At 51.0% G+C, this 27,233-nt stretch overlaps 3 protein-coding genes across 6 annotated transcripts; 1 reads left to right on the top strand and 2 right to left on the bottom strand.

Annotated features, from left to right (window-relative positions):
- Positions 1–266: 266 nt before the first annotated feature.
- On the bottom strand, positions 267–11,384 carry GGA2 (golgi associated, gamma adaptin ear containing, ARF binding protein 2). The gene is made up of 17 exons (XM_040078685.2): positions 11,328–11,384; positions 10,669–10,753; positions 9,737–9,812; positions 9,144–9,242; positions 8,147–8,270; positions 7,563–7,666; positions 7,016–7,096; positions 6,158–6,295; positions 5,945–6,026; positions 4,945–5,058; positions 4,518–4,685; positions 4,240–4,295; positions 3,799–3,950; positions 2,828–2,997; positions 1,743–1,912; positions 1,209–1,319; positions 267–631 (listed from the first exon to the last, which is right to left on the bottom strand). The coding sequence occupies exons 1-17, from the start codon at positions 11,359–11,361 to the stop codon at positions 521–523; spliced, it is 1,875 nt and encodes a 624-aa protein (XP_039934619.1). The 5' UTR covers positions 11,362–11,384; the 3' UTR covers positions 267–520.
- Positions 11,385–11,693: 309 nt separating this feature from the next.
- On the bottom strand, positions 11,694–16,572 carry EARS2 (glutamyl-tRNA synthetase 2, mitochondrial). Of its 4 annotated transcripts, none has more exons than XM_040078687.2 (9): positions 16,437–16,572; positions 15,829–15,984; positions 15,510–15,699; positions 14,810–15,282; positions 13,902–14,010; positions 13,099–13,252; positions 12,858–12,988; positions 12,461–12,596; positions 11,694–12,165 (listed from the first exon to the last, which is right to left on the bottom strand). In XM_040078687.2, the coding sequence occupies exons 1-9, from the start codon at positions 16,570–16,572 to the stop codon at positions 12,082–12,084; spliced, it is 1,569 nt and encodes a 522-aa protein (XP_039934621.1). In that variant the 3' UTR covers positions 11,694–12,081. The 4 variants fall into 4 exon arrangements, with proteins under 4 accessions (XP_039934621.1, XP_039934623.1, XP_039934624.1 ...); XM_040078689.2 differs by lacking the exon at positions 16,437–16,572 and adding an exon at positions 16,092–16,374; XM_040078690.2 differs by lacking the exon at positions 16,437–16,572 and adding an exon at positions 16,148–16,374.
- A 299-nt stretch (positions 16,573–16,871) lies between these two features.
- UBFD1 (ubiquitin family domain containing 1) lies at positions 16,872–23,610 on the top strand. Its single transcript, XM_040079097.2, has 7 exons — positions 16,872–16,958; positions 17,277–17,543; positions 17,616–17,824; positions 18,839–18,904; positions 19,090–19,195; positions 21,949–22,031; positions 23,240–23,610. Exons 1-7 carry the CDS (start codon positions 16,928–16,930, stop codon positions 23,348–23,350), a joined length of 873 nt encoding a protein of 290 aa, XP_039935031.1. The 5' UTR covers positions 16,872–16,927; the 3' UTR covers positions 23,351–23,610.
- The last annotated feature ends 3,623 nt before the right edge of the window (positions 23,611–27,233 follow it).

Here is a 27,233-nt window from a genome sequence, read left to right as displayed (position 1 = left end):
GCCCCGCGGTGCCTGTGCCCACGCCGGTGGCTCGCGGCGGTGCCCGGGCCTGCAGCGGGGCAGGGCCGAGCTGCGGCCCCGGCCCCGGGCCCGGCTCTGCTCCCTCCCACCGCTCCCGGTACCGGCGCCCCTCAGCTCCCGCTGCCCCTGGCACAGGTGGCCGGGGGTGTCCCTGGACCATGCTGGCACGGGGGCTGAACGCTGGTGTACATTCACTTATTTATTTATTTATTTATTTTTTTTTTAATGCAAAAAGTAAAGGGGAAACGGCCCAGAAAGCAGCAGGAAAGATGTGCACGGTAGAAGCACGGAGGCGGGCTCCTGTAAAGCAGACTCAGCTACAGGGAAAGGCTGTGGCAGAAGCAGCAGTTCACACTCCGCCTGCCGGGCACAGAAAGGAGGAAGGAGGTGGCGCATCCCCAGAAAAGTGCCCTTACAGAGTGCTGGCCAGCACTGCTGCTGCCCAGTCTCTCCCCATCCCTGGCTAAGGCAACGTGGCAGCGTCCAAGCCGGCTGGACTTCAGCTCCTGCCCCAGAGCTCTGCTTCTGGAAAGCCAGTCACTTCTCCCACCTCACTGAAGGGCTGCACGCCCTGCGTGAACATCAGTTTGTACCTCAGTCGGATGGGATCCTGGGAGAGAAAGGAAGAGAGAGAGGCACACCATGATTATAAACTCCTGCACTCCTTCACCCCTCACGGCCTTGCTGCAGTGAGTCACCTCTGAAAGGGGAAACACCAGCCTTACAGAAGCTGTGCACAGAAGGAAACCCTGGATCTTCCTAAGATAGACAAGAGCAGCTGGAAAACTGTGCACACCACCCATGGGCATGTTGGCAATCCAGGCCTGGCCAGCCCACTCAGAGACAGAGAGTTCCTTACACCAATCTTGGGTCTTGTAATTATCCTCCAATGCAACAGATGTGCCACCCACCCCTTGTGCCTTGGGTGCCCTTGTGTTCCATCAGCTGCAAACATTTGCACGGTGAGCGCCTGGAGCTGTCTCTGTGTGCGTAAAGTCCAGAACTGCGCAGGCCCCTGCAGCAACTGCCCACACAGTCCTTCAGACTGCAGCTCTGGAAAGCTCTTTGAGCAGAAAAAACATCTTCCCAGCACTGCCCTGTGTCTCCACTGCATCTCCCCATCATTAAGACTCTCCCCATCCTTCACACAAACAGCCAGTGGGATTCCCAGAGCCCACCAGCAGCACCTTGTGTGGGTTGGCGAGCAGCAGCACCTGGGACACCACTGCGGGCGGGAGGAGAGGGTTAAAGGCTGGCAGCTCAGAACCAGAGGCTGGTTGTAACTTTATCTGCATGGTCTGAAGGAGAAAACAAAAGAAACACTATTTAGTCCATGCTGGGAAAGGGCTGTGTGCATCACTGATCCATGGAGCTGGTTAAAGATACATCAGCCAGACTCTGTCATTCAGTGAGAAGCACAACCTGCAACTAAAGGCAGATATTCCCAAATAGCCAATTCTGTGCTGCACGTGCACAGGGAGCAAGAGCCCTACCCAGGAGGCTGAAGCAGCAGCTCTGGAGCCCTCTCTAGCCGCAGCAAGGCCATGGGTACATGCTGTGAAACAGGCACTGATGCCATAGGCACCACTGTACAACAGGTTCTCCGTGCAGACACAGGGAGCTCCACAATTTCCCACGAGCAAGGCACATAGTAAGAAATGGTGAACCTACTCCTCAGGACATTTCTGAGCATCTCTGCTACTTTGTCATGGGCCTCTCACCTTTGGGACTGCAGCCTGGAATGCTATGTCCTTAATGGGGTGCGCTGAGATGCTCAGCATAGACAGAACCATCACCAGCACGTCGGGCCGGCCTGGAGCCGGCTCTCTGGAGAAGTGGAGCATGGCCTTGAAACCATTCCTGTCATACACAGTGAGAGGACAGATAGTGCCTGCCAGAGACAAATCGAGAATCAGAATCAAAGCCTGGATTCCTCTCTCATCTGAGGGCCAACAGGAAAGATGGGACAAGGAATAGCAAGAAGGAAAATGCAGACAAACTTTTACTTCCTTTGGCAAACTCACAGACCAAATGGCACACAGCCCCTGATTTACATCCGCCTCTAAGGCAGAGACAGGAATCTGAATGTCTGCATTTGGGATTTAGCAGCTCAGGTTTCACCAGTCCTTGAGAGAAGTCAGGTGTGGATCCAACAGAGATAGGGTGGGAAAAGCAAAGTGCCTTTCTTAGTGCACACAAGACTTGGCTCCTTACCATCCATGCCTGGCAAATTCACACCTATCATCATCCAGCCCTTCCAAAATCTGCTAAGACCTTCACTTAAGGCTGAAGGCAGATCAGGATGTCTGTGCACCTGTCCTCTGCCAGCAGCAGTGAGAGCCAAGGCTCTGTGGCCCGGGCTGGGACCCCAGGGTGACACGTACGCAGGAAATGCTCTGGGGAGGAGCTGCAGAGCTGGGCCATACAGTGTGAAACCAGAAAGCTGAGGTGGAATGAAGAGCTCTGCTTTAGGAAGTGGGGCAACTCCCACTCAAAAGTGTCTTTTAGGACTTTCAGTAGAACCACCGTTTGAAGTTTGACTGAAGGTGCAGAAACACATTGCAAAGATCAGCCAGGGCAGGAAACTCCTGAGTAATGCCTAGGGAGGACAAGGACATTGTCATGCTACGATCCCTAGCACCTACTCAAATTCTCAGGTACATTGAGCCCATCACACAACAGTCATTACTTGTCTCCAGCCAACCCACACGGCATGAAGCTACTTTGGCTTCCTGTCCTGCAAAACTCATGGAAGAGCTCTAGAAAGCCTCTAGTAAGCAGAGCTGAGGCACAGAATTGCACTTACTTGGTGTAACTGAAATTAAAGGCACAAAAAGGTTTTCTAGAGAAGCATCATAGGAAGCTGGATGCAAAGAGGCAGCAGGCTTCAGCTCATGGCCTGGACTGAGGAGTGGAGGATCTGCCACTGAGTTATTTGGAAGATCTGGAAATGGCAATTTCATTGGTAATAAATCCCTAGAAAGAAAAGCATGCCGAAAGCTTGTATGAAGTGGGGATACTACAGGGAATACACTGTCTTCTGCTGTGTCTGTCTGTATTCCCAATCATCCCTTTTAGGTATAAAGAAACTACAGACTTACACTTTGAGTCCTTGAGGAATTCAAAAACTCTATCATCTGTGGAAGATCTTGCTGTTTCAAAATTCATTAAGGCAGATTTTGGTTCGGTTACTATGGTAAAACTTAGGTTTAGGGCTTTGGAAGGCTGCCGTCCCTGAGCACAGCTTCTCTGGAGCCCTAGTCAGGCAGATTAAAGTAAATTCCAGCTCAAAGACACCACAGGAAGCTGGAAATCTTCAGTAGAATTTCTTGTATTACGGCAGATTGGATAATAGTCTCCTGCTCTGAAGATCTGTGGAGATTAATTTGATTTGTGAACTGTTCCAAGCTTCCCCTGAATGCCTGGGAAACTACCTTCTCATGATCTGGAGCAAGCTGAGGAAAGTACTTTTTGAGTGACAGGTTATTATGAAAAGGCCTGACTGTAAGGTTTTTTTTCTTTTAGCTCAACATCACCTTGTTATCAACCAATGGGATTTGTCTCCCCAAATTTCTGACCCTTGGAAGGTCCTGGTGTGCAATTACACAAACTGCAATTAACAGGTGCACAAACTGCAGGAAAGAGCCAATGGATCTTGTGTGCATGGATCACTTGCCATCACTAACCAGGGGTAGCTGAAAGGCTTTCCTAAATCTCCCTGCTGTAAAAGAATTCCTCAGCCCCCAAATCTGGCTCTGTTATGAAGAGTTTACTTACAAGGAGAATGTGTTGGTCCTGGATAGTGGAGAGAGATGTTCATCCAGGCTCTGGAATTCACTCTTCCCTGTACAGCTGTCTTCCCAGCTCTCCTGTGGTCCCAGGGTTTGAACAGCACTTACACCTTCCCTAAATCCATTGTGTACAGCAGGCTGGAAAATAAGGGCATTCAGGTTCATGTTACGTAATATCAGCAAAAATAAACCTGTTGTGCTGAAAAGAACTCTGTTTATCAAATACCACTACCTAAAGCAGAAATACATATGAGTCATTTGCTTGCAAACTGCACCTGAGAGATTAACTGAGAGCACAAGCGTTCCAGTTTCCCTTCAGAACAGAGTGGTACACCAAAAAGGCTGCCACGGAAAGGCAGACCAGGAATCGTCTCTGATTTTTGTCCTTTCTACCGTATGAACTGCAAAGTATCTGAGCACCACTCACCTCTGCTAGGCCAAAATCAGGTGGTGGTTTCTCTATGACAGGGGAGTTGCTGAGACCTAAGAAAGATACCAAAATGCCACAGATAATTTACAGAAAAAAGAGGGTTTTCCACAGGTTCTTCCTTTGCTGTCTAACACTACTAAAGACACTTCATCCCTGAAAACTTTTATCTGGAAGGTTTTACTTTCTCTTGGGACTGACATTGAAGTCAAAGTTCTCTCTTTGTTAAATACCACAAACCCCAGTACCAAGGGTGACACTGAAGGGCACCCACACACCTAAGGACTGTAACTCCTCCTCGAGCAGGCAGGTGGAGGCTGTGCTGCTGTGGCGGGAGGCCGAGGCTGTGTCTGCAGAGGGGTCTGGGGGGGTCTGGGCCGTGGCGTCCAGCTCAGAGAAGTCGATCAGGGTGTAGCTCTTGATGCGCTGTCGGGCTGCTCGGCAGGCTGGGGAACACAGACAGAGTTAGTGAGGGACCTCTGGAAAGAAGCGGCACATCCACGGCGACAGGCGTGCCTGAAAGGTGAAGAACTTTGGGAGTATTTTCTGTCTAGTATATGCAGGAGAAAATGATGGTTACATAATATTTTTCCTGTGTTATAGCACTTACTCCACATTTGTTCTCTGAGCAGCATTTCCCTCCCAAACCCTGCTCCCACCTGGCGTGCAGGGCAGAGCTGCCATGGGATGCTCTGTGCTTCCCACCTGGTGCAGAGCTGGCAGCTGGAGCTGCTCCATCCCCGTTCTCCTGGCTGGCCACAACCTGCCTGTACTGCCCCAGCGCCCGTGAGAGCTTGTCATTGGCCTGCAGGACCTCAGCTGGGAAAGCAGAGCAGACACAAAACGTTCATGTTCCAACGGGAAGGTCAGATCAGCTCCATGTGCTCCCCAAAAGGCTCGTGAGGAGGGGACAGTGCAGCTCAGGAGCAAAGGCCAGCAGAGGAGCTGCCCTCAGCTCCTCACTCGCCTTTCATTCCATTTTGCACACACAGCTGCTGATTCCAGGCCTCTCTCTCATTCATCAAGATCACTTTGAAATCTTATCCCATCTCTAAAGTATTCCTAATTCCTGCCATCTCTTATGCACTTTCTTTTTCTCCACAAGTTTTCCCTGTGCACTTCAATCTATAATCCAGCACTGCCACGGCAGCTATGGGTATGAAAGGAAGGTGTGAGGTGAAGTTGAGCTCTTGGGATTCCTGTTTAGGATGTCTGTTCAGCAACCATTGCTTCAGTCAGGTTTTCAAGGCATATGGACAGGAATGAAATGCCAATTGTGGAATTCAAAAATTCTGCTCTTATCAAATTAACTCTACCCTAGCTGAAACCAGGACACCTTCCTTGGTATTACACTTAAAAATTCAAAATATGTTCCTCTTTCTGTGTTTATACACAGGGAGAACTTCAACATCTGGAGAGAAAAGGCCTCAAAACCTTAAGTTCTCTTAACATCAGAACTCAAACTCAGAAAACCACCTCAGCTGAAGAAAGGCATTCACTGTTTAACTCTGAGCACTCAGTGAAAATTAACATCTTCCTCAGAGATGAGCAGGACGAGACCAAATTCCACTTCCCCTGGGCATGGTTTCATGGTGAGAGTGGAGAGCTTTGCCCACAGGGTGCCAAGTACCCGAGCACCCCCTCTAGGGAAGGGCACTGCCCTGTGACAGCTGCAAAGAGCCACAAGGACAGTGCTGGCTCTTACCTAGAGCCTCCTCGTCAGCCACCGCCTCGCTGGCCAGGCGGAAGAGCAGCGGCCTGAGCTTCTCACAGCGCTGGAACAGAGCCTGGGGAGGAAATGTTCCACTGCTCAGGACACAGGCACACTCACACTTCTGTCTCTGCAATCACTTGCAAGTGATGCTCCCTCTAGAAGAGGGAGGAAAAAGAGCATTTATGCAGGAAAAGGAGCATTTACCTGTAGGGTTTCCTGGTCAGCTGGGGATAATTCATGTCTCCTGTAGTTCTCCAGTAACTCATCCATACGTCTGACATTCTCAGAAACCTCACTGATGGTGTTCACTCTTCGGGACACCTGAGCTGACTTTTCTTGCTCCTGTGACGAAAAATGAAGGAAAGGTAGATGATGATTTGTCTGACACAGCCAGTGCACGTGCTTGGCTGGAGCACTCTGGGTCACACCTATTAACGTTTTACTGCAGGTAGAGAAGGCACAAAGCAGCACAGCTGAGAACATGCCCCCAGCTGCCCCATCAGAGCACCGTGGCCCTGTGCTGTGGAATATGGAATACATCCCACCACAGCCACGAGCGTGACTTCAAAATTTGGGCTGGGAGTTGTTGGCTTCTGCCACACAGAGTGACACACTCAAAACAACCACAGGGCTTTGTTAAACCAAATCTCCCCCATAAGCAGAGAGGTGGGATGGTGCTGCAGATGGAACATGCAAACAGACGTGCACACACACGGTGTGCAGGAAAGAGGCAGTTTTGTACCGAAGTGACTGATTTCCACCTGGGAACTGAGTTTATTTTTGGAAATTTCCAATCACAACTGCAGTACTGTGGCCAAGGTCCCACTGACATGGAAGTGTCCCGCTGTATGCACATTCACATATTCCCTCCTCCTGGCAATGGCATATTTTAGGGAAACAAAACAAAATGATCCCATGCTGTAATCTCAGAATAATTTAGAAAGACTGAACATGGCCCCTTCTCTGGGGCTGCAGTACAGAGGGTCTCCTGTCAAAAACTGAACGGCCAGGTTCTCTCCCACCCTCCCTGGCTGCCAAGAGGCTTCTCCTGGGAATTCCCACCTCTTTAATCACGCTCTGGATCAGGCGGTTGGCTGCCTGCAGATCCTCGGGGTGGCTGCTCTTCAGCAGCTTGGCCAGGAGCTGTCAGGGCAGAGATGGGACAGCAGTGAGCAGCAACCCCTGGGCACAGTGCACACATCCCACACCCGACACCTGCTGCAGAGCGGTCCTGTAATCCTGGAAATGTGTCAGATCCCGTCCCACAATCTAATCCAGATTACATTGCTGCCTGCATACACTGGCTGTTCAGGATTAGGAACTCTGGCTCTGCAGAACTTCTGTAAGACCTGGAGAAGCCCTCCCTTGGGGAGGTTTCATGGAAACTGATGTTTTTTGGTAAAAAGGAAATATTACTAGGAAAGGAAATATATTACTAAGGAAATATTTCTGACAAAGCCTCAGAGCAGTTCTTCTGTTGCACTGCAGGAAGGATCAGCATTATTCTGAGACAGTCTGTCTGAAACAGCAGAAGCTCCAAAAATATTACTGAGCCTCTTTTCTCATCAGTACAAAACAGAGGGTGGGGTATGAAGACTCCAAGGTTTACCTTGGACTTCTCTTCATCTCTGTCGAAAATAGAATTCTGAGGTCTTGGAGAAGGGGGAGGTAAAATTTTGTCTTCTGGCAGTTTGGGATCTTCTTTTACAATCCCTGGAACAGGTAACAGTAGTTGTTCAGTGATGCCCAAGCTGATGAAACCTCAATGCTCAACAGTGCATGAGGTTTTGCAGAAATTTCCAGATTAAAATACCACTGAGGACTATTAAATAGAATGGAATAGATGAAAAATCCATCCCAGGATCCATCTGAACACATCTCTCATAATCCTGGGAGAGTATTCCAGAGGAAAGATCACTTCTGAGCTCGTCCTGTACTTTTGCCCTGCACACAGTGTGAACAGAGGCCTCCAGACTGGTCTGAGCTGTGGCTCAGGAAGGCTGTTCTCTGGAAAATCCCTTTAAACAGTCCCATGCATCCTTCAGAACCCAGCCAGCCTGGGACCTTTGTCCCTTTTCCTTACACAAAATGTGTTAAGAAAAGGCTGAGTCACAAGCTGAGGGGGGCAGATATCTGTGGGGGAAACCATGGGCTTGGGAGGCTAAAAAGGAAACTGAAATAACAGAACTGAACCTTGTTTCTTCAGCATCTGATAAGCATCCTGGATCTTGACTTCCTGAGGAAACCAGACTGTCCAACTGAATATCACTTCAATGACCCTTGACTTGACTTTTTCTGAAGACCAAATTCCATAGTACTGAAAATGAGACAGTAAAGAAAGACAAAAAAGCTCAAACTCAAAGAACTGGTGCCAGATCTGGCACAGCGATGCAGCCCCAAGGAGTTTATGTGCAGGCACCAAGGATAAAATGGATTCCTGTGAGTTTATTCACAGTGCTGTCAACTGTGTATCTTGGGGAAACACAGGAAATGCTATGGAGTGTATGAGAATCACACACATGTTCTATAACAATCAAAATTAAACCACTTCAAACTTCTCTGATCGGTTATTGAATCTAAAACTCAAAATAGGTTATTTTAGTGAAAACAGTTCTGTGCTTGACTTTAAACACTCCCCTTAACTGCTGTAATGCAATCACACCACAGGCCTCAGCCAGACCCAGGCACAGGAAAACTGAACAAAACCAGAAATGAAAGTTATTGTCTCTTATCACCATCTGGGTGTTTTCTCCAATTTCTCTCATTATTGCTCCTTTTATCACAAAAAACACAAACCTTCCCAAGGCCAAGCATTTCAAACTCATTGAATGATACCTGTCCTCTCAGAGCAGTAAACAGAATTGTCTTTAGTGATATATGCTTTAAAGTCTGTGGTTTCACTGAAATCCTGTTACCAAGCCTAAGACTGAGACAAGGAGTTTTGTTCTTCAGTTGAGCATTTCTTGGAAATCAGCTTTTTGCAGCTCTGCCCTTGGGCTGATGCAATGGAAAATGAAATGTGTAGCAGCGGTAAATATGTGCAGGATCCACCAGAAAGGGAAACTGATGGGTTTGATGCCAGGAGGGTTTCAGGCAGGCCAAGAGGAGCATGGTCAGAAGAACCCACTGCCTCTGATAAAGCAGAGCTGCATTTCTTATCCTGAAACACCCTGTAACCACCATCACCTACCTTTGGGGAAAGCACTTTAATCAGCTCATTCAGAAACCTGAATTTTGCCATTTCACTGTGAAATCTGTCACCACAGTTGTTCACACAAGTCTCCAGCACCTGCAGAAAACAAAATGTCACCAACAGGAACTGAACACACAAGGCTTGGGGAGCTTTCAAAAACTTCGTCATGTTACTAAATCTAAGAACTTTCTGACACTGCTTTCACCAGCACAAGATACTGAGAAAGTCATGCAGGAAGAACACATTTTATTCCTTTATCCAACCTTCCTAAGCAGCGCTGCTCTGTTCTACCCATCACTAACTTCTGAGCAATTGCCTCTGTGGTGGGACACAGCTCACACAGCCCAAGCTGCAGACCAACGAAGCACCTCAGCAGAGCGATGTGGGGAGGAACAGAAACAGTTACTCCCTCCACTGTGCCCCGGTTTCTGTATTCCCCGTGCAAGGGAAAGTTGAAAGGAAGAGGCATCCAAGAGAAAAAGACATCAACATCTAAAAGAAAAGGAAGGGAGAGCTATCCTGTCTGCTCTGCTGCTCCACCTGCCAAACTCTTTCCAAGTGACTGCTCTGAGTGCAGATGAAGTACTCACTGTGAGAGCATGGAGAGCTTCTCCCTCCTGAGGGGACTGGATTTTGTGTGCCAGCAGCCTCAGCGCGAACAACGGGCTGGGGAAGAGCAAAGCAAGTCACACCACGCACAAGTTCCCAGGAAAAACAAATGCTGCTGAGTTTGGTGTGCACAGAAGAGCAGCTGCTGGATTCACAACAGGACAGACAGCTTTCCTTGGGCACGGTGCTGGCCGGTGCACACGTGTGCACACACACAAGGGGTGAACTGGTGACCCCAGCACTGCCCTCCAGCCGTGCCCAAGGGCTGTCCTTTGGGAGGGAGCAGCAGGGACAGGCTGGGGATGTCCCTGGGGCAAGCAGCACAGGAGCTGGCTCTCTGCGGCTGCAGGAGCTTCGATGACAGTCAGGGCAGCCTGTGCCAGCTCCTGGGCACGAGCTGGGTGCCAGACTATGAGCTCTGAACTCAGTCTGCTCTGAACACAAAGATGATCGCTAAGGTTTGACAGATCATTTGCTTAATTAGCCCCTACTGCTTCCCACAGAGCCCAGACTGTCAGCTGGAAGGTGAGGAAACCTTAGTAGAGATCCTCCACCCATCAGGAAGGAAAAGCTGAGGCTGAGCTCCCCCAGGGCTTCCCTGCAAACCCCACAGCAGGAATCCTCGGCCGGACTGCTAAGGACTGCCAGCAGGACCTGCTGCCTGGTGGGCTCCAGCAATCGATGTGAGAGCCCATTCCCAGACATCCCCCTCTATCACACTGGCACACACCTATTTCCAGCTCATATTCCCAACTCATTTCGGCTCCCGGGAGCAGCGGAGCCCCTCGAGCCCCGTCAGCTCCCCCTCAGCTCCCCACACCGTGCCCCCAGGCCCCATTCCCACAGGGACACGAGGGAAGCTCAGAGCCAGACACGGCCTGGGTGAACACAAAGAGCTGAGTGTCTGCCTTACCCCTCCATGTCAGCGTTCACCTGGTCGCAGAACTGCTGGATGCATTCCCAGTTTTCCTCGGAGATACTCGGGTCAGTGGCCTCATCTTACAGAGAAAAACAGGAGAGGAAGGAGGAGAGCCCAGCCTCAGTGCGAGCGAGCGCTCAGAACAGGAAGCAGCTCAGACCTCGCTGCTCCAGAGCTTTTTGTAGCAGAAAAAAGGAGATCCAGGATGAGCAGGAAACAGCTGTTACTAAAATCTGCCTAAAATACAGTCCCAAGCACACACTTAAAGTCAAGCACGGCCTGACAGCAGCAGATAATGCTTTTAGCAGGAGAAACTTAAAAACCATTTACAAACAGCTCTCCTGGGACCACTGCAAAACTTGTGCTGGCACACAGGCAGTTTACACTTTAGCGCAGCTAAATTAAGGAAAGCTTTTTTGGCTTTATCCACTCCCCAGTCTGTCGCTCAGCCAGCTTTGGGGGCTGAGGACGGGCAGGACAGAAGAGGAGAAGGACAGATGCAGCAAGACAGCACCCACATCACTCCGCGAGGGTTCCGTGGGGGCAGCGGGCCCTTCCCCAGGGAGGCGAAGCCGCTCCAGCCCCCGGCCGCTTGGCAGAGGCCGCAGAGCAGCAGCCAGGCCGGCCCCACCCCAGGCCCCGGCCCCACTCACTGAGCCAGCGCTGCAGCTGCCCGCTGCCAGCCATGGGCCCCGTCCCTCCGCTGCGTGTTCCTGCCCTGCAAGGGTTCGCCGTGGGCGTGGGCTCGGCACAACACCCGCCAGCGGCCCTCACAGCTCCTCCCTCAGCGGCGCGCACAGTACCCGCGAGAGCGGAATCAGAGTCACCACGTTAATTTAATCATTAAAAGGGCATCAGACAAAAGAGGAAAAAACATCCCAGTCTCCTGATCGGGGATATTTTTAGCAGAACCGCGTGCATGACACAGTACACAGGGAGGAAACCCGCCTCTGAGCAGCTCACTCAGCCTGGTAGGACACCAGGGCAGCTAAGAGGGCGACAGCTATAATATACATCTGTTTATATGTATATAAAAATACCCCCCACTGCATTTATTGGGGAACTGTGTTGTGTAGCTGTAGGTACCCCGTGCGAGGCCCTCTCCAAAGAGATTCTGATCTGTTTTATCAGTTCAGTCACTTTCTGTCCACGTGGTCTGAATTTAAATGCTGATACATGTCTTTTTCTCCCACCCTGCAAACCAGGCTCCTTGCACGAGGTGACGGCAGGACGGAGTTGAAGCTGGACTTGGTTCCTCTCCCAGACGAAGCGGTCTGTGCTTAGTGCAGGTTCGTACAGACGTGGGACCAGCACAGACACCCGCCCGGCCGAAAGCCCAGCTCGTCTGATCAGAGATGATCCCGCAGGTGCCACCCGCACCCTCTGGCAGTGTCACCCATGTCCCTGTCAGCTGGACAGTGCTCTGCGTATCCGGACACACACCTCCTCAGCTCCCAGAGTCACCATCATCTCGGCAACGCTCGGCCCGTGCTGCAAACAGAGGGAGTCACTGAACACACAGGAACTGAAACTCCCCGGTGTGTGTCCGTGCACCAGGATGACTGAATCGACAGAGCCCTTCACTCTGGGTCGCTGCCAGACCCAGGGGGGTCATTAGCAGCTCAAACAAAGCCTTGGGGTTTCTAGAACCTCCTGAAGGCAAATGCCAGGCCTGGTGAAAGGGACCTGAAGGATCAGCACCAGAGCCGAGCCCACATTAGTCTGTGGAGAACTTCTGCAAAACCTGGGTTTGAGCTTTGCACATCATCTCAGAATTCCTTTTTACCTGGCGCCCGCTGAGCACCAAGCGGAGGAGCTGCATCATGCTGCTGTACTTGGTCTCTCTGGTTTGCTTCTGGAGACTTCTCAGGTCTTTGTTCAACTCCTCCACAGTCAAAGCAGCTGCCTGCCTTGTCATGAGCCTTTAGGAAAGAAGGTGTCCCTTACACTCTGAGGACGTGAAAACCACAGGATTTCTACCTCTCACCCCTGCCCTGTGCCAGGGCGCTTCCTCTGCTTGCCAGAAGCAGAGCTCATTCAAAAGAGCTAGTTTAAACTACAAAATTATGCCACAGACCTGGAAAACCACAGAAAAAGCAGTAATTGTGATTGTTTAAGAATACAGTTTTCAGAGATGAGGAGCCATTGCTGCCACTGCTCAGCTCAGACAGCAGCACACTTACCCTAAGACTAATTTTCCTATTTCATCTGCTTCTGCAGAAATTGTTTGTAGCTGCTGCCGGGACACCGAGGGCCTGACCCATAGGTAAGAGTAATCACTCGACACCAGATTCTTCAGGAGACTTATGTGACCCTGGGGAAAGAAAGCAAAGCTGTGCAAAGAAAGCACAGAGGGCTGTGCTGTGGAGGAAGCAATTCCTTAGCTTGGAGGATGGTGGCACAGTGCTCTGCCACTACTCGTACTTTTCTCAGCAGGAGGACTCGCTCCACATATTCATTTTCCAGAACATCTGGATCCACAAGCTGATCCCCATAGACGAGCTCCACCAGCCCCTGCAGCTCCCTAACGAGCTTCTGGCGCAGCCCTTGGTTCTCAATGTGACGGGTGAGGTGAATCCTGTAACAGAGAAAAGACCTGCTTTTGCATTGCTTTGGGTTACATCAGATCACCCCAAGCACATTTCACAGAAGTCACAGAATATTCTGAGTTGGAAGAGACCCACAAGGATCATCAAGTCCAACTCTTAGGGGAATAGCCCATCTGGGGACTGAACAACCACTTTGGCATTCTTAGCACCGTGCTCTGACCAACTGAGCTAAAACAGTGGAACTGTTAGAAAAACAACACTAAACTACAGTTCCACTCTACAAAGAAGCACTTAGCTCTGGTGCCCCACAGGGAACTGATGATGAGGCCACTCTCAGCAGCATGAGTGTACCTGCAGAAAACCCTTCTGGAAGTGTTAACTTTCTTTAGATGTTATTTTCTTAGGTTCTAAACTTAAGACTTGAGATCCTCCCAGCTATACCCACCCTCTGCCTAGACTTCCAGTGTTGCCAACCCCAGTGTCGAAGTACAGAATGGGAGAGGAGGCAGGAATGGTGTGAGCAGAAACTTTAACTTCCTCTTAGCACAGCCCAACAGCTGCTGCACCAGGACCATGCTTGATCCAACAAACAAAACCTCCAGCCAAAGCCAAGTGCTAGAAACAAATTCTCACTGACATGGTGCTTACTACTTTTTAAAGCTACCTCTAATTTTTTACCTGTTGAATTCTGGGAGTGCTTCAAGGTCCAGGAGAGCGGAATGGGTTGTAATTCTACCTACTTCAAACTGGGAGATCAGCTCTTCCAAAGTCCTCCCCATCTGCTTCTCTGCAACACAACCCAAGGGCAATCACAGGGCTGAGCGCTCTCACACAGAACAGAACAATGATTGTGCTCCTCTCTGCACGCCTCGAGCACGGGGCCGGCAGCACGCTGAGAAAAGGTGACACAGGACAGCCTCCTGTGCAGTGCCAGCAGCAGCAGGGACGTCCCCTGGCAGCAGGCACACACGGGATGCTGCCCTCCCCCCAGGAGCCTGCTCTGCTGGCCAGGCACTGGGAACTGGGATGTTCTGCTTGGCTCCGCCACCTTCCTCAGCGGAACACCTCCCCCTCAGTCGGCCAAAGAGAAGTCACACTCAGCCAGGAGGCTGCGCTGCCCAGGGAAGATTTCATTCCCAAGCAGAGTTCTCTGAACAAAAGTTAATTTGTGATCCCCACACAGCAAGAACCCCAAAAGGAGACACTGACTCCACTCCTCGTGGTTAAAGGAAAAGTGGCACAGGTTTCAGAAAACTCTGCAATTATTAACCACAGAACGCAAGTTTTACCAAGACTTCACAGACTTGAAACTTCAAGTTTCTCAGCCTTGAAGTGAGGGTTTTCCCAAAGGAGAACCCATTAAGCACCTGATTCAATTTTAATGGCTGCACAGCAGCAGAAAGATTTCCACCATTCCAGCTGCTTCCACAAGTGCTCTGCAGAAGAGCTGGTGGCACGTCTGACTGGTTACGTGACACCCATTCCCTGGCCCCTTCAAACACTGACAAAGTACTCAGCTATTTAAATTAACCCATGCCACAAAGTCAGCATGAAGTGTCCTGGCAGGCAGGAGCCTGTGGTGTTACCTGTGAACCCCGAGCCGCAGTTGGTGACAATGTCCAGCAGTGCCTCTGGCAGGAAGCCGTCCCGAGCAAAGCGCTCCAGGAAGATGTCCCCCTGCCTCTTGGACAGCTTGCCACCGTCCTTGTTCAGCAGCAGCGGGAGGTGGCCAAACTGAGGGGGCTCCCAGCCAAAGGCTTTGTAGAGAAGCAGGTGCTTGGAAGTTGAAGCCAGCCACTCGGTCCCACGCAGAACGTGGGTGATGCCCATGTAGTGGTCATCTACCACATTTGCCAGGTGGTAAGTGGGGAAGCCATCCCCCTTGAGAATCACGGGGTCACCTTCCACCTCAGCCACCTCGTGCTTGTTCCAGCCATAGACCAGGTCCTGGAAGGGCTCCACCCCCTTCTCCAGGCGGAAGCGGATGACAAAGTCAAGGCCCTGTGACAGCTTCTGGGCCACTTCCGTGGGCGTCAGATGCCGACACCGGTTGTCGTATCTTTGGGACATGAGAACGAAGGTTTCTGCTCAACACAGGCCAACACCACGAGCCATTTTTACGTCCCCAAACTCTAAGCAGACGCCTGAATTTTAGCTGTAACCTGCCCACTACAGTCAAACACCTCCATCTCTGGAGGGTGACACGCGCCTTCTCTCTCTCCAGGCAGCGAGGCACGATGCCATCGCTGCGGGACTTTGTGCAGGGCCACAGGGGCAGGGACGTACCGCGGGGTCTGCTGGCTGCGCAGGGCGTCCTTGCGGAGCAGCTGCAGGCGCTGCGGGCTGCAGAAGCAGCGGTAGGCAGCCCCGCTGTCCAGCAGCGCCGCGCTGGCCCGCCGGTACAGCTCCAGCCTCAGCGACTGCACGTAGGGCCCGGCGGGGCCGCCGCGCCCGGGGCTCTCGTCCGGGGGAATACCTGCAACATCGGCACGGCAGTGGGTGAACGGCTGGGCAGAGTCAAACCCACCCTCCAGCTGAGTACTGTGAGCCTCTAAAAGAAAGACATGGGTTCAGCAGGTGAAAAATGAAAGATGTCTCTCAATACCTGCCCAGTCCAACATATCTTCTATTCCTTCTGCAGCTCCGGGCACCACCCGATTCTGATCTGTATCCTCCAGTCTTAAAATAAAGGTCCCTCGGTGTTTTTTGGCAAAGATATAATTGTACAGAGCAGTCCTAAGGCCACCTAAATGCAGAAAACCTGTAATCGTGGGGAAATCAGAGAAGATGGTCACAAAGAAAACCCAGGGGAGAGTTTTAAATATGAGCTGGAAGGGCGCTGGATGGGGCCTCCGATGGCAGCGTCACCGAGGCGGGATTGCACCGCACGAACACAGCTCCGGGGGCACCGGCTATGGAAACACCTTATGGATGATTACTCCCAGGAACAGAGTCCCTGAAGTGACCTGGAAATCCGTTTTAAGCTGGCACATGCCAAGAACAGCACTGCCAGGGTACACCAACAGTGACCCCGCCCGAACGGGAGGGCACCGGGACACGCTGGAAGGGCGAGCCCGGGAGCTCCGGCAGGAGCACTCCGCGAAGCCAGCAGCCCCTCGAGAGCCCGAATTGATGTTTCCAACCCAAAGCCCCGCCCCGCCGCAGCGGAGCCCCGGGGGTGGGCAGGGGCGGGGCTGCCGAGGGGTCGGTTACCTGTGGGGCTGGGCCCGAACCGGACCCGCGGCCCCCGCTGGAGGCCAGGGCCGGGACCAGGTCCCTGTCCCGATCCCGGTCCCGATCCCGGTGCCGGTCCCGCCGCGCCGCGCAGCGCGCGCAGAGCTCGCGCCATCCCGCCACGCGCTCACGTGGCCGCGGCGCCGTTTCCGCCCGGCCGCGGCAGCCGCTCCCCGCGCGCCGCCGGGGCGGGGCGTCCCTTAAAGGCGCCGCCATCCGCTTCTTCCGGTCGTGCGAGGGGAGTGCGGCCGCCGCCACGGGCCCGACGGCGCGGGGGGTTCCGGTTCCCGGAGCGCTGAGCGGAGAGCCCGGCGGCCCTCCCGGCGCGGCGCGGTCCGTGCTGCGGGGACGCGAACTGCGTGTCCCCACGCCGAGAGGCGGGCGGGGGCGACTACGGGAGCCGGCGCGGCCCAGCAGCGGCGGCGGCGGCGTTTCCCGGCGTGCCCCGCGGCGGATTGTACACAATCATCATGGCTGCCGCCGCCGCCGCCGCCGCTGAAGGTACGAGCGCGGCCGGGCGCCCGCGGTGTGTCCGGGAGCCCGCGGTGCCCGGGGTGCGGGGAGCCCGCGGTGTCCGGGTGCCCGGGGTGCGGGGAGCCCGCAGTGCGCGGAGCCCGCGGTGTCCGGAGCCCGGGGTGTCCCGAGCCCGTGGTGCCCGCGGTGCCGGTGCAGGGGGCGGCGGGGCGGGCCGGGCCGGGCCGGGAGGCGCCAGCGCGGGGAGCCGGCCCCGGACACGCTGCGGGCGGCGCTCCGGGGCCGGAGCGGGGCCGGGCCGGGGCGGTGTTCCGTGGGCCGGATCTTCCTGTCCGCTCCCCGCAGGTGCCGAGGAGCCGGGCATGGAGGCGGAGGCGCAGGAGCTGCCCCTGGGCTGCGGCGGAGGGGGCGGCTCGCCGGCGGCGGGGAGGTCTCCGGAGGGTGAGGAGCGCCGGGAGCCTCCGCAGGCGTCTGTCAGCAACGGCGGCGACGAGGACGGCGGGAGGGAGCTGGTGGAGCTGAAGGTGATCTGGAACAAGAACAAGTACGACGTGAAGTTCTGCCTGGACAGCACGGGAGCCGAGCTGAAGCAGAAGATCCACTCGCTCACAGGTCTGTCGGGACCGCCGCCGCCTCCCCCGCGCCTCTTCGCCGCCGGCGCCTAATCGCTGTGCTTGTCTCTAGGCCTCCCGCCGGCCATGCAGAAAGTTATGTTCAAGGGACTTCTGCCAGAGGAGAAAACGTTGCGGGAAATCAAAGTAACAAACGGAGCAAAAATAATGGTTGTGGGCTCTACCATCAACGACGTGTTAGCAGTAAATACACCCAAAGAAGCTGCTCAACAGGAGGTCAAAGCTGAGGAAAACAAAAAGGAGCCACTTTGCAGACAAAAGGTAATTAATTTCTCAATAATTGCTGGCGTGGGGGAACGGTAGGATTTATGTGGTTCTTCTGCAGGCATTTCTGGGTCCTGTTCCTCCTCAGATCAGGCTGAGGGTTCATTTCTGACAGCTCAGCATTGGAATGACTCTGGGCAGGGGAATGAACTGTTCAGTCCAGCAGGGACTGGGGCTTTGCACCACTGCTTGTGGTGCCAGGCACAGCCAAGCATTTTGATTGAGAAGTGGAAATGTTTAGTGGATGTTAGTGTTAGGCAAACACAGCCCAGATTAACTCTGTCTGAAACCTAACTATTTTTTATTGGCACAAAAGAATTGATCTCCAAAAACTGCTTAAAACAAACACCAAGAGAGCAGTTCCCTCAGCTGTCCCAGCCCTGACAGGGATGTGGGTGTTGAATTCGCCTCTCACATTTTGTAGCACAGTGCAGTGAGTCTGGTTTGATGGTCCTGCAGTGTGGGGGGCTGGTGAAGGATTGCCAGCTCAAGGTATTACCAACTCTGTTCCTTCCTTAAAATAAACTTGGTTAAAATTAAGTAGTGCCTCCATGAAACATGTTGATGGTTTTCTGTGATTTATCACAGAAACAATGAGTGTAAGTCCCATCATTTCTTAAAGGTACTCAGCTAGGTACAAGCTGTGAGTGTGGATTTGAAAGTTACCACTGCTCTGATCTGTTCTGGGTTGGTGCTGGGTTGCACTGCCAGACATGGAGGGTTTCTACCAAACACTTTGGTTTACAGACATGTATTTATGTGTGTGTATATGTGAGAAGGCTGTTATCCTTGGCCTTATGTTAGAGTTCCATTCATTTTGATAATTTCTTGAGAGCATCTTAGAAAGTGCACAATTAGGTTTGAAAATGACTGATGCCCATGTGATGGATGGCAGTGAACAGCCCTCAGCTGTCTCTCAGTGCCACTGAGATGTGGTCAGGGGGCAGCTGGAAATACACTGCAAAGCTTCGTAATGTTCCTCTGAACTGAATTTCTGTTTTTATGTTGTAGCAACACAGAAAAGTGTTGGATAAAGGAAAACCTGATGATGTGATGCCTTCTGTCAAAGGTGTGCAGGTGCGTGAATAAGGCCTTGAGACACTCAGAAAAGAGACTTCTCTGTGGTTTGAGACCTTTCCCCTCCGGTTCAGTTGTTCTTTACTGTCTTAGCAGGAAGGATGGATGGTCCTTATGCTTAAAGAGTTGAGAGCATGTAGTTTTTGTGCCCCGGCCGTGCCCTGAGTGGCTGTGTCTCGTTGCAGGAGCGGCTGCCCACGGTGCCGCTGTCCGGCATGTACAACAAGTCAGGGGGGAAAGTCAGACTGACCTTCAAACTCGAGCAAGACCAGCTGTGGATTGGTACAAAAGGTGAGCACCTCTCAGCCTCGGGGGTGAGCAACTGGTGGTTGGGCTGTGACTGAACTGTGCGACCTAGAAAAGCTTCTCCTGTGACTAAATCGTGCTCAGGGAATGATGTTGGTATTGCAGTGCTTCAAAAAGCTTTGTTTCCTTTTCTCACATACCATTCTTCCAGGTCATTGAATAATAGTCAATACTCCAGATTGGTTCCTGAAAAGCTGGAGTTCAGTGGTGTCAGCAGACTAATGGTCCAAAGTGCTGTTCCTGGCTCTAAATGTAAATGATGGTGTTGGGCATTTCTGGCGTATCTCAAAGCACTCCACGAGCAGCATGGATTTGATGCCAGCAGTACACAGGGACCCAATGGCTTAGCCAAGACTTGGAAGGAAAACTCAGAACTGGGATGGAAGCTGGGAGTGTTGGCATCTCTGGCACTCTGTCCTTCCCACTGAAATTACGTGGGTGTCATGTCTTGGTAATGCACAGCTGTGGTGCTGTGCGGAGGGGTTGGTTTGCAGTCGTGAGTGGTGCCAGGAGGAGCTGGGAATGACGTGGGGATAACGTGCCTTGCTGAGGATGTCTGTGTCCTGGTTTTGGCTGGGGTAGAGTTAGTTTTCTCCCCAGGAGCTGTTTTGGATTCAGGATGGGAGCAATGCTGATAGCATTGGATGTTTTGGTTGTTGCTGTGCAGTGCTTCAGTCAAGGACTCTTTGGTGTCTCAGACTCTGCCTGTGAGGAGGCATGCAAGGAGATGGGAGGGAACTGGCTGGGACAGCTGACCAGAGCTGCCCAAAGGAATGTCTCCCACCAACAGAGCATCATGTCCAGTATAAACTGGGAGAAGCAGTTGGCTGGGAGGGACTGGTCACTGAAGGAGGGCAGGCTGGATGTCGGTCAGCAGTGGAGAGCAGCTGTATTGGGCATCACTGGTTTCTTTGGAGTTTCTTTTTTAATTCTTTAATTTTATTACTACTACTGGTAGTAGTAGTAGTATATTTGTTTTTGTTTCAGTTATTAAACTGTTCTTAACTCAAACCATGTTTTCTTTACTTTTTTCCCTGGTTTTCCTCCCTGTCCCGGCGGGGCAGGGGGAGTGAGTGGCTGCATGGTGCTTAATTGCTGGCTGGGGCTAAGCTGGACCCTGGGATCCACCCCCCTGCCAAGGAAGCTGTGCTCCTTCAGTTTGACTGGGGTGGGCGCTAGTGATGAGCAAGAGGGATGAAAGTGTTTGCTCGCTGTCCCAGTAAAGCAGCTGAACTGGGTGATTGTAATGCCTCCAGCTGCTACAGTATTTCCACAGTAAGCAGAAATCTCAAAAGCTTTTGACCCTTTTCTTTGTAGGACAGACTTGATTGTGAAGATTTTTTTCTGGCTTTAAACCTCTCTTGGTGCCAGTTGCAGTGATCACTTCCTGAGTGAAGTGGTTGGAGCAAGTTGTTGGCATGTTTTTAACTCTATAGCTCGGGCAGGCAGATTTTTCTGTTACTGATCCCAGGTTCTAAATCCATGCTTAGTATTTAGGTGATTAATCTCTTCCATCACCCCCGAGATGAGTTTTCAAGTGGAGCGTTTCTGAGATGTTCTACATAGTGTTGCTTAAGCTGTGAATTTAATTCTTGTTGTATTCGTGTGTTTCCTGTAACCTGTTTCCCTATCTCCCTGAATTAGCAGCAGCTTGCTGCCTCTGGGGAATGGTTGTAATTGCTGGCTGTTATTGGGAAAAGCTCCTTTCTATTCTGAGAAACCCATGACAGAGTCCAGCAGGTAAGGGCTGGAGTAACCACAGAATGTGGGTGTTCACACTTGCTGGCCCAGGAGGGTTGGAGCTGGTTCTTACCCCCAGCCCTGCAGCCTCCCTGGGCCTCACAGCGGGTTTGTAGTCTGAAGTTTGGTACAGGCAGCTGCTCCCCAATAGCTCTGTGTCAGTTGCACAGAGGCATGGATAATGGGATTTGTCTGTTGCTGGGATGCTCAGAGCAGAAATTGATCTATGTGAAGAACTCAGAGTTCAGTTTCTCCTTTGTGAAGTGTTTTGGGTATTCTCTGTCTTGTATCCAACAAAATAATCAAGCTGGATGCTTGAACTGAAAGGCAGGACCTTGGAATTAAGTTTTCAGAAAGGAGTGAGGACAGAGCTGATAGAAAAGCTCTGCCTTGGGCCATGTACGTTGTTGTCCTTGTCACTGCCTCTGGCTGGCTGACGTTACTCTGCCATGTAATTGTAGTCTTTCTGGGGCTTCAGTTTCTCTTTATTTGTTTCTTTCCCTATTTTCTCTTTTATATTCCCTTCCGTGTGCTTCTCTTTACACTGCCACAGGGTGAAGCCTGGCCTAAGCTTTCAGAGTTAGGTCAGCTTATCTTTGCCGGCTTTCAGGCTTGCTATTGGGAGTTCATGTAATCCTTGGTAGTCATTCCTGAATATTCTCAAACCTGGAGTAGACTCCATAGGATGAGCATCTCTGCTGCTCTGAGGGAGCTCTTATGGAAAACATTAAGTAAAGTCTGGGATTTCCCATCACTCAGTCCAGGCCCAAATCACGAACACTGAAATACTTCACGTGATGCAGTTTTGGATTCCTTCACACGGGGGTGGCCCCTGTGGGTGTGTGTGGGGTGTGGTGCTGCAGCCATCCACAACTCAGCTGGAGGGCAGACTGTTCCCCTGAGGAGATTTTGGCATTGGTGGAGGTGGTGTATGAAATGAATATGAAATGCTGCTTCCCCGCATGTCAGAAATAATACTTTGATCAATTTTAATGTAGAGAGAACAGAAAAGTTACCCATGGGGTCCATTAAAAATGTGGTGAGTGAACCTATTGAAGGCCATGAGGATTATCACATGATGGTGAGTAACGGCTCTACTTTAATCATACCCATCTAATTCCTTCATGCAGTGCACACTCCTGAGGCTGCCGGTCAGAGCAGGCTGGAGGTGGATGGTGGTTCCAGCCTTGTGGAGATGGGGACATGGGCTCTTTCTCACTGTCAGTATTTTGGGTCCATGTTGAATATCTGCAGCTATCTGGAGATCCAGACTGGTTTCGCACAAACACGAAGTGCTTAAGCATTGTTTTGTATGTTCTGACTGTGACGGTGTTAAACCAGTAAACATACTCACAACATAGCTCATCATTTCCTAATGGTAGTGAGATTTTTTGATATCTAGTTTAATTTTTAGATTCTGTGTTACTTCTATGAACAGCAGGCCTTGATGGAGGTTAAGAAAAAAAAGGATTTGATGCTGTAATAATTTTTAACACCTGTAATTTTCTGAACGATTTGTATGGGATCTAGCAAAGTTATATTTCATCAGAGAACTGTGCTAATATACTGAGATTTTGGCTGTTTATTTTAATCCATGGGTTTTTTTAAGATTGTGCCTTTTAAAGTACATTAACTAACTTTTGATGTTGAAGTCAGTTTATTTTCTGTAAGAAGTCTGTTTCCTTCTTTAGGGGGAGGAAAGGGAAATGTTTTTCCTTAAAGTCATGGCCTGCAGGATGGTGCTGCTCTAGTCTCTGTCCAAATACTTGATTTTTGATCACCCATGTGAGAAGAGTTCCTCCTCAGCACATGTTGCAATAAACTTACCCACAGCAAGGGCAGAGGCTCTGGCATGCCATGGTGCCCCTCTCTGGGCACGGGAGAGAAGTTGAGAATAGGACATTATGTCTAAATATAAAATCCTGTAAAAACATGGTCATTGTCTTGTTTAGTTCCTGTTGGGCTTCTCAACTCTGTCATTTCTTTAGAGACTCAATTATGTTTCAGGTTGTCTACCAGAATAATTTCCTCATGTTCTTAAAACTGGCCCGGAGTTCTGGTTACTGCTGTGATGTAAAAGGGAGGAGCTCGTGGTTTTCTCAGTGCTCTGCAGCTCTTGTTCTCTGCAGTGCTCCTTTAATTGCCCACCAAAGAGCTGTGGTGTGCCCTGAGTGCTGAGGGAGCAGCAGGTGGGACAGGCTGGTCTGGTTTGGCAGTGGATGAGCTGTGCCTGTCCATCGTGACCAGCTCTTTGTTCCCGTGTGTAAATGTTGTCATTTTTAATTGCAGGCGTTTCAGCTGGGCCCAACAGAAGCATCTTACTACTGGGTCTATTGGGTCCCAACTCAGTATGTCGATGCAATCAAAGACACGGTGCTGGGGAAGTGGCAGTATTTTTGAAAGCACGCTCACCTCTGGCACAGGAAAATGACACAAATCTAAGGACACTGCTGGGAGAGGCCTCCAACATCCCTGGATGTGACAGTCCTGGAACTTATTATTAAAACATGCTAAACGAGGCATGGATGGAAGCCAGAGGTGATGTTCTTTCACCATTAGTTTACTTTTAACTTAAAGATTTCACCATCCCTTTTCTGCAGTCAGCTTCAACCATATTTAAAGCAAATACAATGGAAATCAATAAATCTTGATTCACAAAATATCGTGTGTAATACACTTAAATCTGCTGAGAGTTGATCTTCCAGTTTAGTTTTAAAAAGAAAATATTACAATGTATTATTGATGATTTTTTACATGGTTTGAACAAAACCAAATATTTTCATAATCTCTCAGTTATCGGCATTAGACTTAATTTAGTTACTTGTTTGTGTCTGGGACTTTGAGGAGCAGATTTCTGAGAATAAACTGTAGCAGTGCGCAGCGTCGCTGTTGGGTGAAGCCATATCCCGCTGGCCCTCCAGGGCAGCTCCCACTCCTTGGTAGCTGAACTAATTCTTTGTTTTAACCCAAAGATGCCCTGCTTGCTTGGGATTCTTCCTGGCCCTCTCCCGACTCTGGCAGCTCCGGGTTGGTCTGTGTAGCGTGTTAGGAGCAGGTGAATTGTGCAGGGATGTTTTGTCATGGCCGGTGACCAGGTGCTGCCAGCTGTTCCCTCTGTGCCTGCTCAGTGCTTCACCTCCTGCTCTGGGCTGCTACATTTTGGGAGCGCTTTCTTGCTCGGCCATGTTGCAGTCCAGGATCATTTTGCAGCTGCTGCGTTGCCACTGAGCTATTGGACTGGAAACACCGTTGTGCTGCCTGGTGGGAGAAGGGGACACAGTGACATGGACATGGATGGAAACACCGTTGTGCTGCCTGGTGGGAGCGGGGTGACACAGATCTCCCGAAAGGGGGGATCCACAGAGACCTTCCTGCCCTCTCTGGGGAGAGGGCAGTAAGGAAGAGAGAAGCTCATGTGCTGTTGTAGATTCTTGATAACAGCAGCAGTCTTGTGTGAGCTGGATTTGAAAAGCTGTAGTGATCTTGAATTCAGTGAATTCTAGGTTAACCATCCAGCAAGTGATGTTTGGAAATGTAAACCACCTTCCAGCTTTCCCCCTGTTCCAGTTCACAAGAAGCCCTCACACCTCATTCTGTCAGAAGGAACGTGCTGCACCTTGGGCTGTGGTGCTCTGTGTGTCATCCCAGCTGTGCTTGTGCCATTCCTCTCAGGTGTTCTGAACGGAGCCCTCAGCCCTGGACAGGTGCAAAGCCCATGGCAGGTGGCATTGTGCAGCCAGTCTGGAGCAGCTCACACATCCCTGCTCTGCTGGGCTCAGTGCTGCTCCATGCCAGTAGCTCAAAGCCATGCAGAAACAGCCTTTTAGGAACAGCTAATCTGAATATGCTCCATGTCCACTCTTCCTTCTCCTTGAGGGAAAAGCCCAGTTGAAGCACAGCAGTGCAAATTCCCAAATGAATATTTATTTTATTTTTATTTTACTTGAGAGACTGGAAAACACATTGGCTTTCTGGTAGGTGTTGAGTTCACGTATTTCCCTGTAGCCTCTAGAGCATTTAGTTTGTATTTTCTGTTAGAACAGCCATGCATTATGAGTTTTAAAGGTGTTTCATATCCTACATAGAAACTAGTGATGTGATTGTTACTCTTGTAGCTTGAGGTATTTCCTTTCTGTGCACAAGGCAGCAGCAGTGTCTTGACATGTGTGGCTGGGGATGAAGAGCCGTGTCAGCTCCCTTGGAGCACTGGGGACAGAGAGGAGCTGGCCTGACTTCACTGGTGACAATGTCAGGGATGAAACACAGCCATCACACCTGTGATTTCCTAGGTGTCTGTCCTGGTGTTAAAACTTAAATTAACAATTTGTTACCTGGTGGAAGCTGTGGTCACTCCAGAATAAAGCAAAGGGGTGGCACGGGCTCTTTCTGTCCCCTGGGGCCACGTTGGGCACTTGCCACCTTGCTGGTTCTGTGATGATCAGCTCCCATTTGTTCCTCAACGTGCTCAGACCTGTCTGTGCATTGTTCATGTTTCCTTTCCTGTTCCTTCGCCCCCTTGCTCCTGGGGAGGGCACGTGCCCCAGTTCCAGCTCCTCCCCAGCTCCTGGGGCTTCTGTGCAGGACGCAGCGACCGGGTGAGTAACTGGGGCGAGCTGGGACAGGCACTGACCACTGCTGGGACAGGCACTGACCACTGCTGAGGCCCTGGGGCACAGGGCAGTGTCACCCTCGGTGCCAGAGGGGCACAGCTGCTCTGTCCTGGGCCAGGTACAGCCCTGCAGCTCCAAAGAGACTCAGCACAAACCCCTCGGTTACATACAAAGCAATTTTAAACATGAAAAAAATACTGTACACTAAGAAAATGTGATCCTGTTTAGGTGCTTCCTTGCAGGTTGGATTTGATTGGAAAAATGAAATTGTCTTTTTTTTTGTTCTATGTGCAAAATTTGAATTAAAATACAGGAAAGTGACTTATAAATGCTTTAGTTGGTGTTTGTTGGCTCGATATCTCAGGCTTCTTGGGACCTCTTTGAAATGAATATTCTAGTTGAAATTAGCAGCACTGCTTTTAAGATCCTTTCTCTTTGAGAATGATGTGGAGTTTTGTATGTTCTGGCATACACCAGTTTTCCAAGGCAGCTATTGACATTAAGAAACACCCTCTTTTTAGTGGGATAGTGCCACAGTTGCCTCACAGCCATTGCCTGCCTCTCTCTTGGCTTTGGATTTTGCTCTCTGGTCACTGTGACCATCCCAAGGCAGACTCAGCATAACCAGTGGTCCTCAGTGAGACACCACGTGTGAGTAAAGTGTGAGAACACTGGGTGTTTGGAGTTGGTGATAAAGGTGACTCTGAGATCTGACCTATATCCTGTGGGAAGTTACCAGTAACAGCTGCACAGATGTGTATTTCAGTTAAGTTACACTTAAGTTACAGGGTGCTCTCAGCAGTGACTGGTTCCTGCTGTGTGTGGGAGCGAATCCCCAGGAGCATCCTGGGCTCCCACTCCGTCTGAGGTTGCACTGAGTGCTTTCTGGGTTTGCTGATTGCAGATTGAAGTACTCATGAGGAAAATGCAGGTCCCTGCAGGACACGGCTGCTGTTTGCTCTTGGCTGCTCCCAGAGCCCAGGCAGTGTCCCCTCCTTGCTGCCAGCTTGGGATTCCTCCTGTCAGTCCCCCAGCTCCCTACCTTCTTCCACGACCCTGAGTATCACAGCTCACCTGTGTGCTATCCCTTCCCCGTCTCCGTGCCCAGAACTGCAGGTCTCTACTTGTCTCAAGTTCAGTATTCTTTCTTCTGTTTGTGCATCCCAAATGTAAGCAGTCCCAGGATCACTATTTTCTTGGGAATGCACAAGTGTGGTTGCTCAGCCTGCTTGGGGTTTGAACAGAGACTGTCTTGCATGAAGAGCTTGTGTTACTCACATGGTTTCATAGCAAGTTTAAAATAAATTATTAATTTCCATTAATGACATTGACGAGGAGTGTGTAACTACAGTCAGGATGTTCTGATGAGGGAAGAGAGTGATCTGGATTCACAGAGATAAGAAACTGTCACCACCACCACCACACTGTGCTGGTGCCGCACACACCCTGCCCAGCTGGTGCCCACTGCTCCGTGCTCTACGGGCCAGAGAAACAATTCCTGCTGCTGCTCTGCCCACGGTGGGGTCTGCTCTGCCCCACAGCCACGGTCCCGACCCCACCAGTGCCGCTGTCCCGGGCACAGCGCTCCCTGCTCCCATCCCCGCAGGACTTGTTTCCGGACTTGCCTGTTTACTTTTCTTCCTTTGTAACTTGGTTTTTCCAGTGGAGCTGTT

Source organism: Hirundo rustica, chromosome 15 (assembly GCF_015227805.2).
Source record: "Hirundo rustica isolate bHirRus1 chromosome 15, bHirRus1.pri.v3, whole genome shotgun sequence".
NCBI lineage: Eukaryota > Metazoa > Chordata > Aves > Passeriformes > Hirundinidae > Hirundo > Hirundo rustica.
This window is presented reverse-complemented; position numbering and strand designations above follow the sequence as displayed.

What these genes read in the sequence shown, in the direction of transcription:
- GGA2 (XM_040078685.2), bottom strand. Translation starts at nt 11,361, where the DNA reads ATGGCTGGCAGCGGGCAGCTGCAGCGCTGGCTCA. An exon ending in TTAAAGTGCTTTCCCCAAAG is followed by an intron (nt 8,271 to 9,143) that starts GTAGGTGATGGT and finishes TCTCATTTTCAG; the next exon opens with TACTATGGAATTTGGTCTTC. An exon ending in GGAGGAGTTACAGTCCTTAG is followed by an intron (nt 4,296 to 4,517) that starts GTGTGTGGGTGC and finishes TATCTTTCTTAG; the next exon opens with GTCTCAGCAACTCCCCTGTC.
- EARS2 (XM_040078687.2), bottom strand. Translation starts at nt 16,572, where the DNA reads ATGGCGCGAGCTCTGCGCGCGCTGCGCGGCGCGGCGGGACCGGCACCG. An exon ending in CTGCGGCTCGGGGTTCACAG is followed by an intron (nt 14,011 to 14,809) that starts GTAACACCACAG and finishes GTTGTGTTGCAG; the next exon opens with AGAAGCAGATGGGGAGGACT. An exon ending in ATAGGAAAATTAGTCTTAGG is followed by an intron (nt 12,597 to 12,857) that starts GTAAGTGTGCTG and finishes TCTTTCCTAAAG; the next exon opens with GCTCATGACAAGGCAGGCAG.
- UBFD1 (XM_040079097.2), top strand. Translation starts at nt 16,928, where the DNA reads ATGGCTGCCGCCGCCGCCGCCGCCGCTGAAG. An exon ending in AGCCACTTTGCAGACAAAAG is followed by an intron (nt 17,825 to 18,838) that starts GTAATTAATTTC and finishes TTTATGTTGTAG; the next exon opens with CAACACAGAAAAGTGTTGGA. An exon ending in GCTGTGGATTGGTACAAAAG is followed by an intron (nt 19,196 to 21,948) that starts GTGAGCACCTCT and finishes ATTTTAATGTAG; the next exon opens with AGAGAACAGAAAAGTTACCC.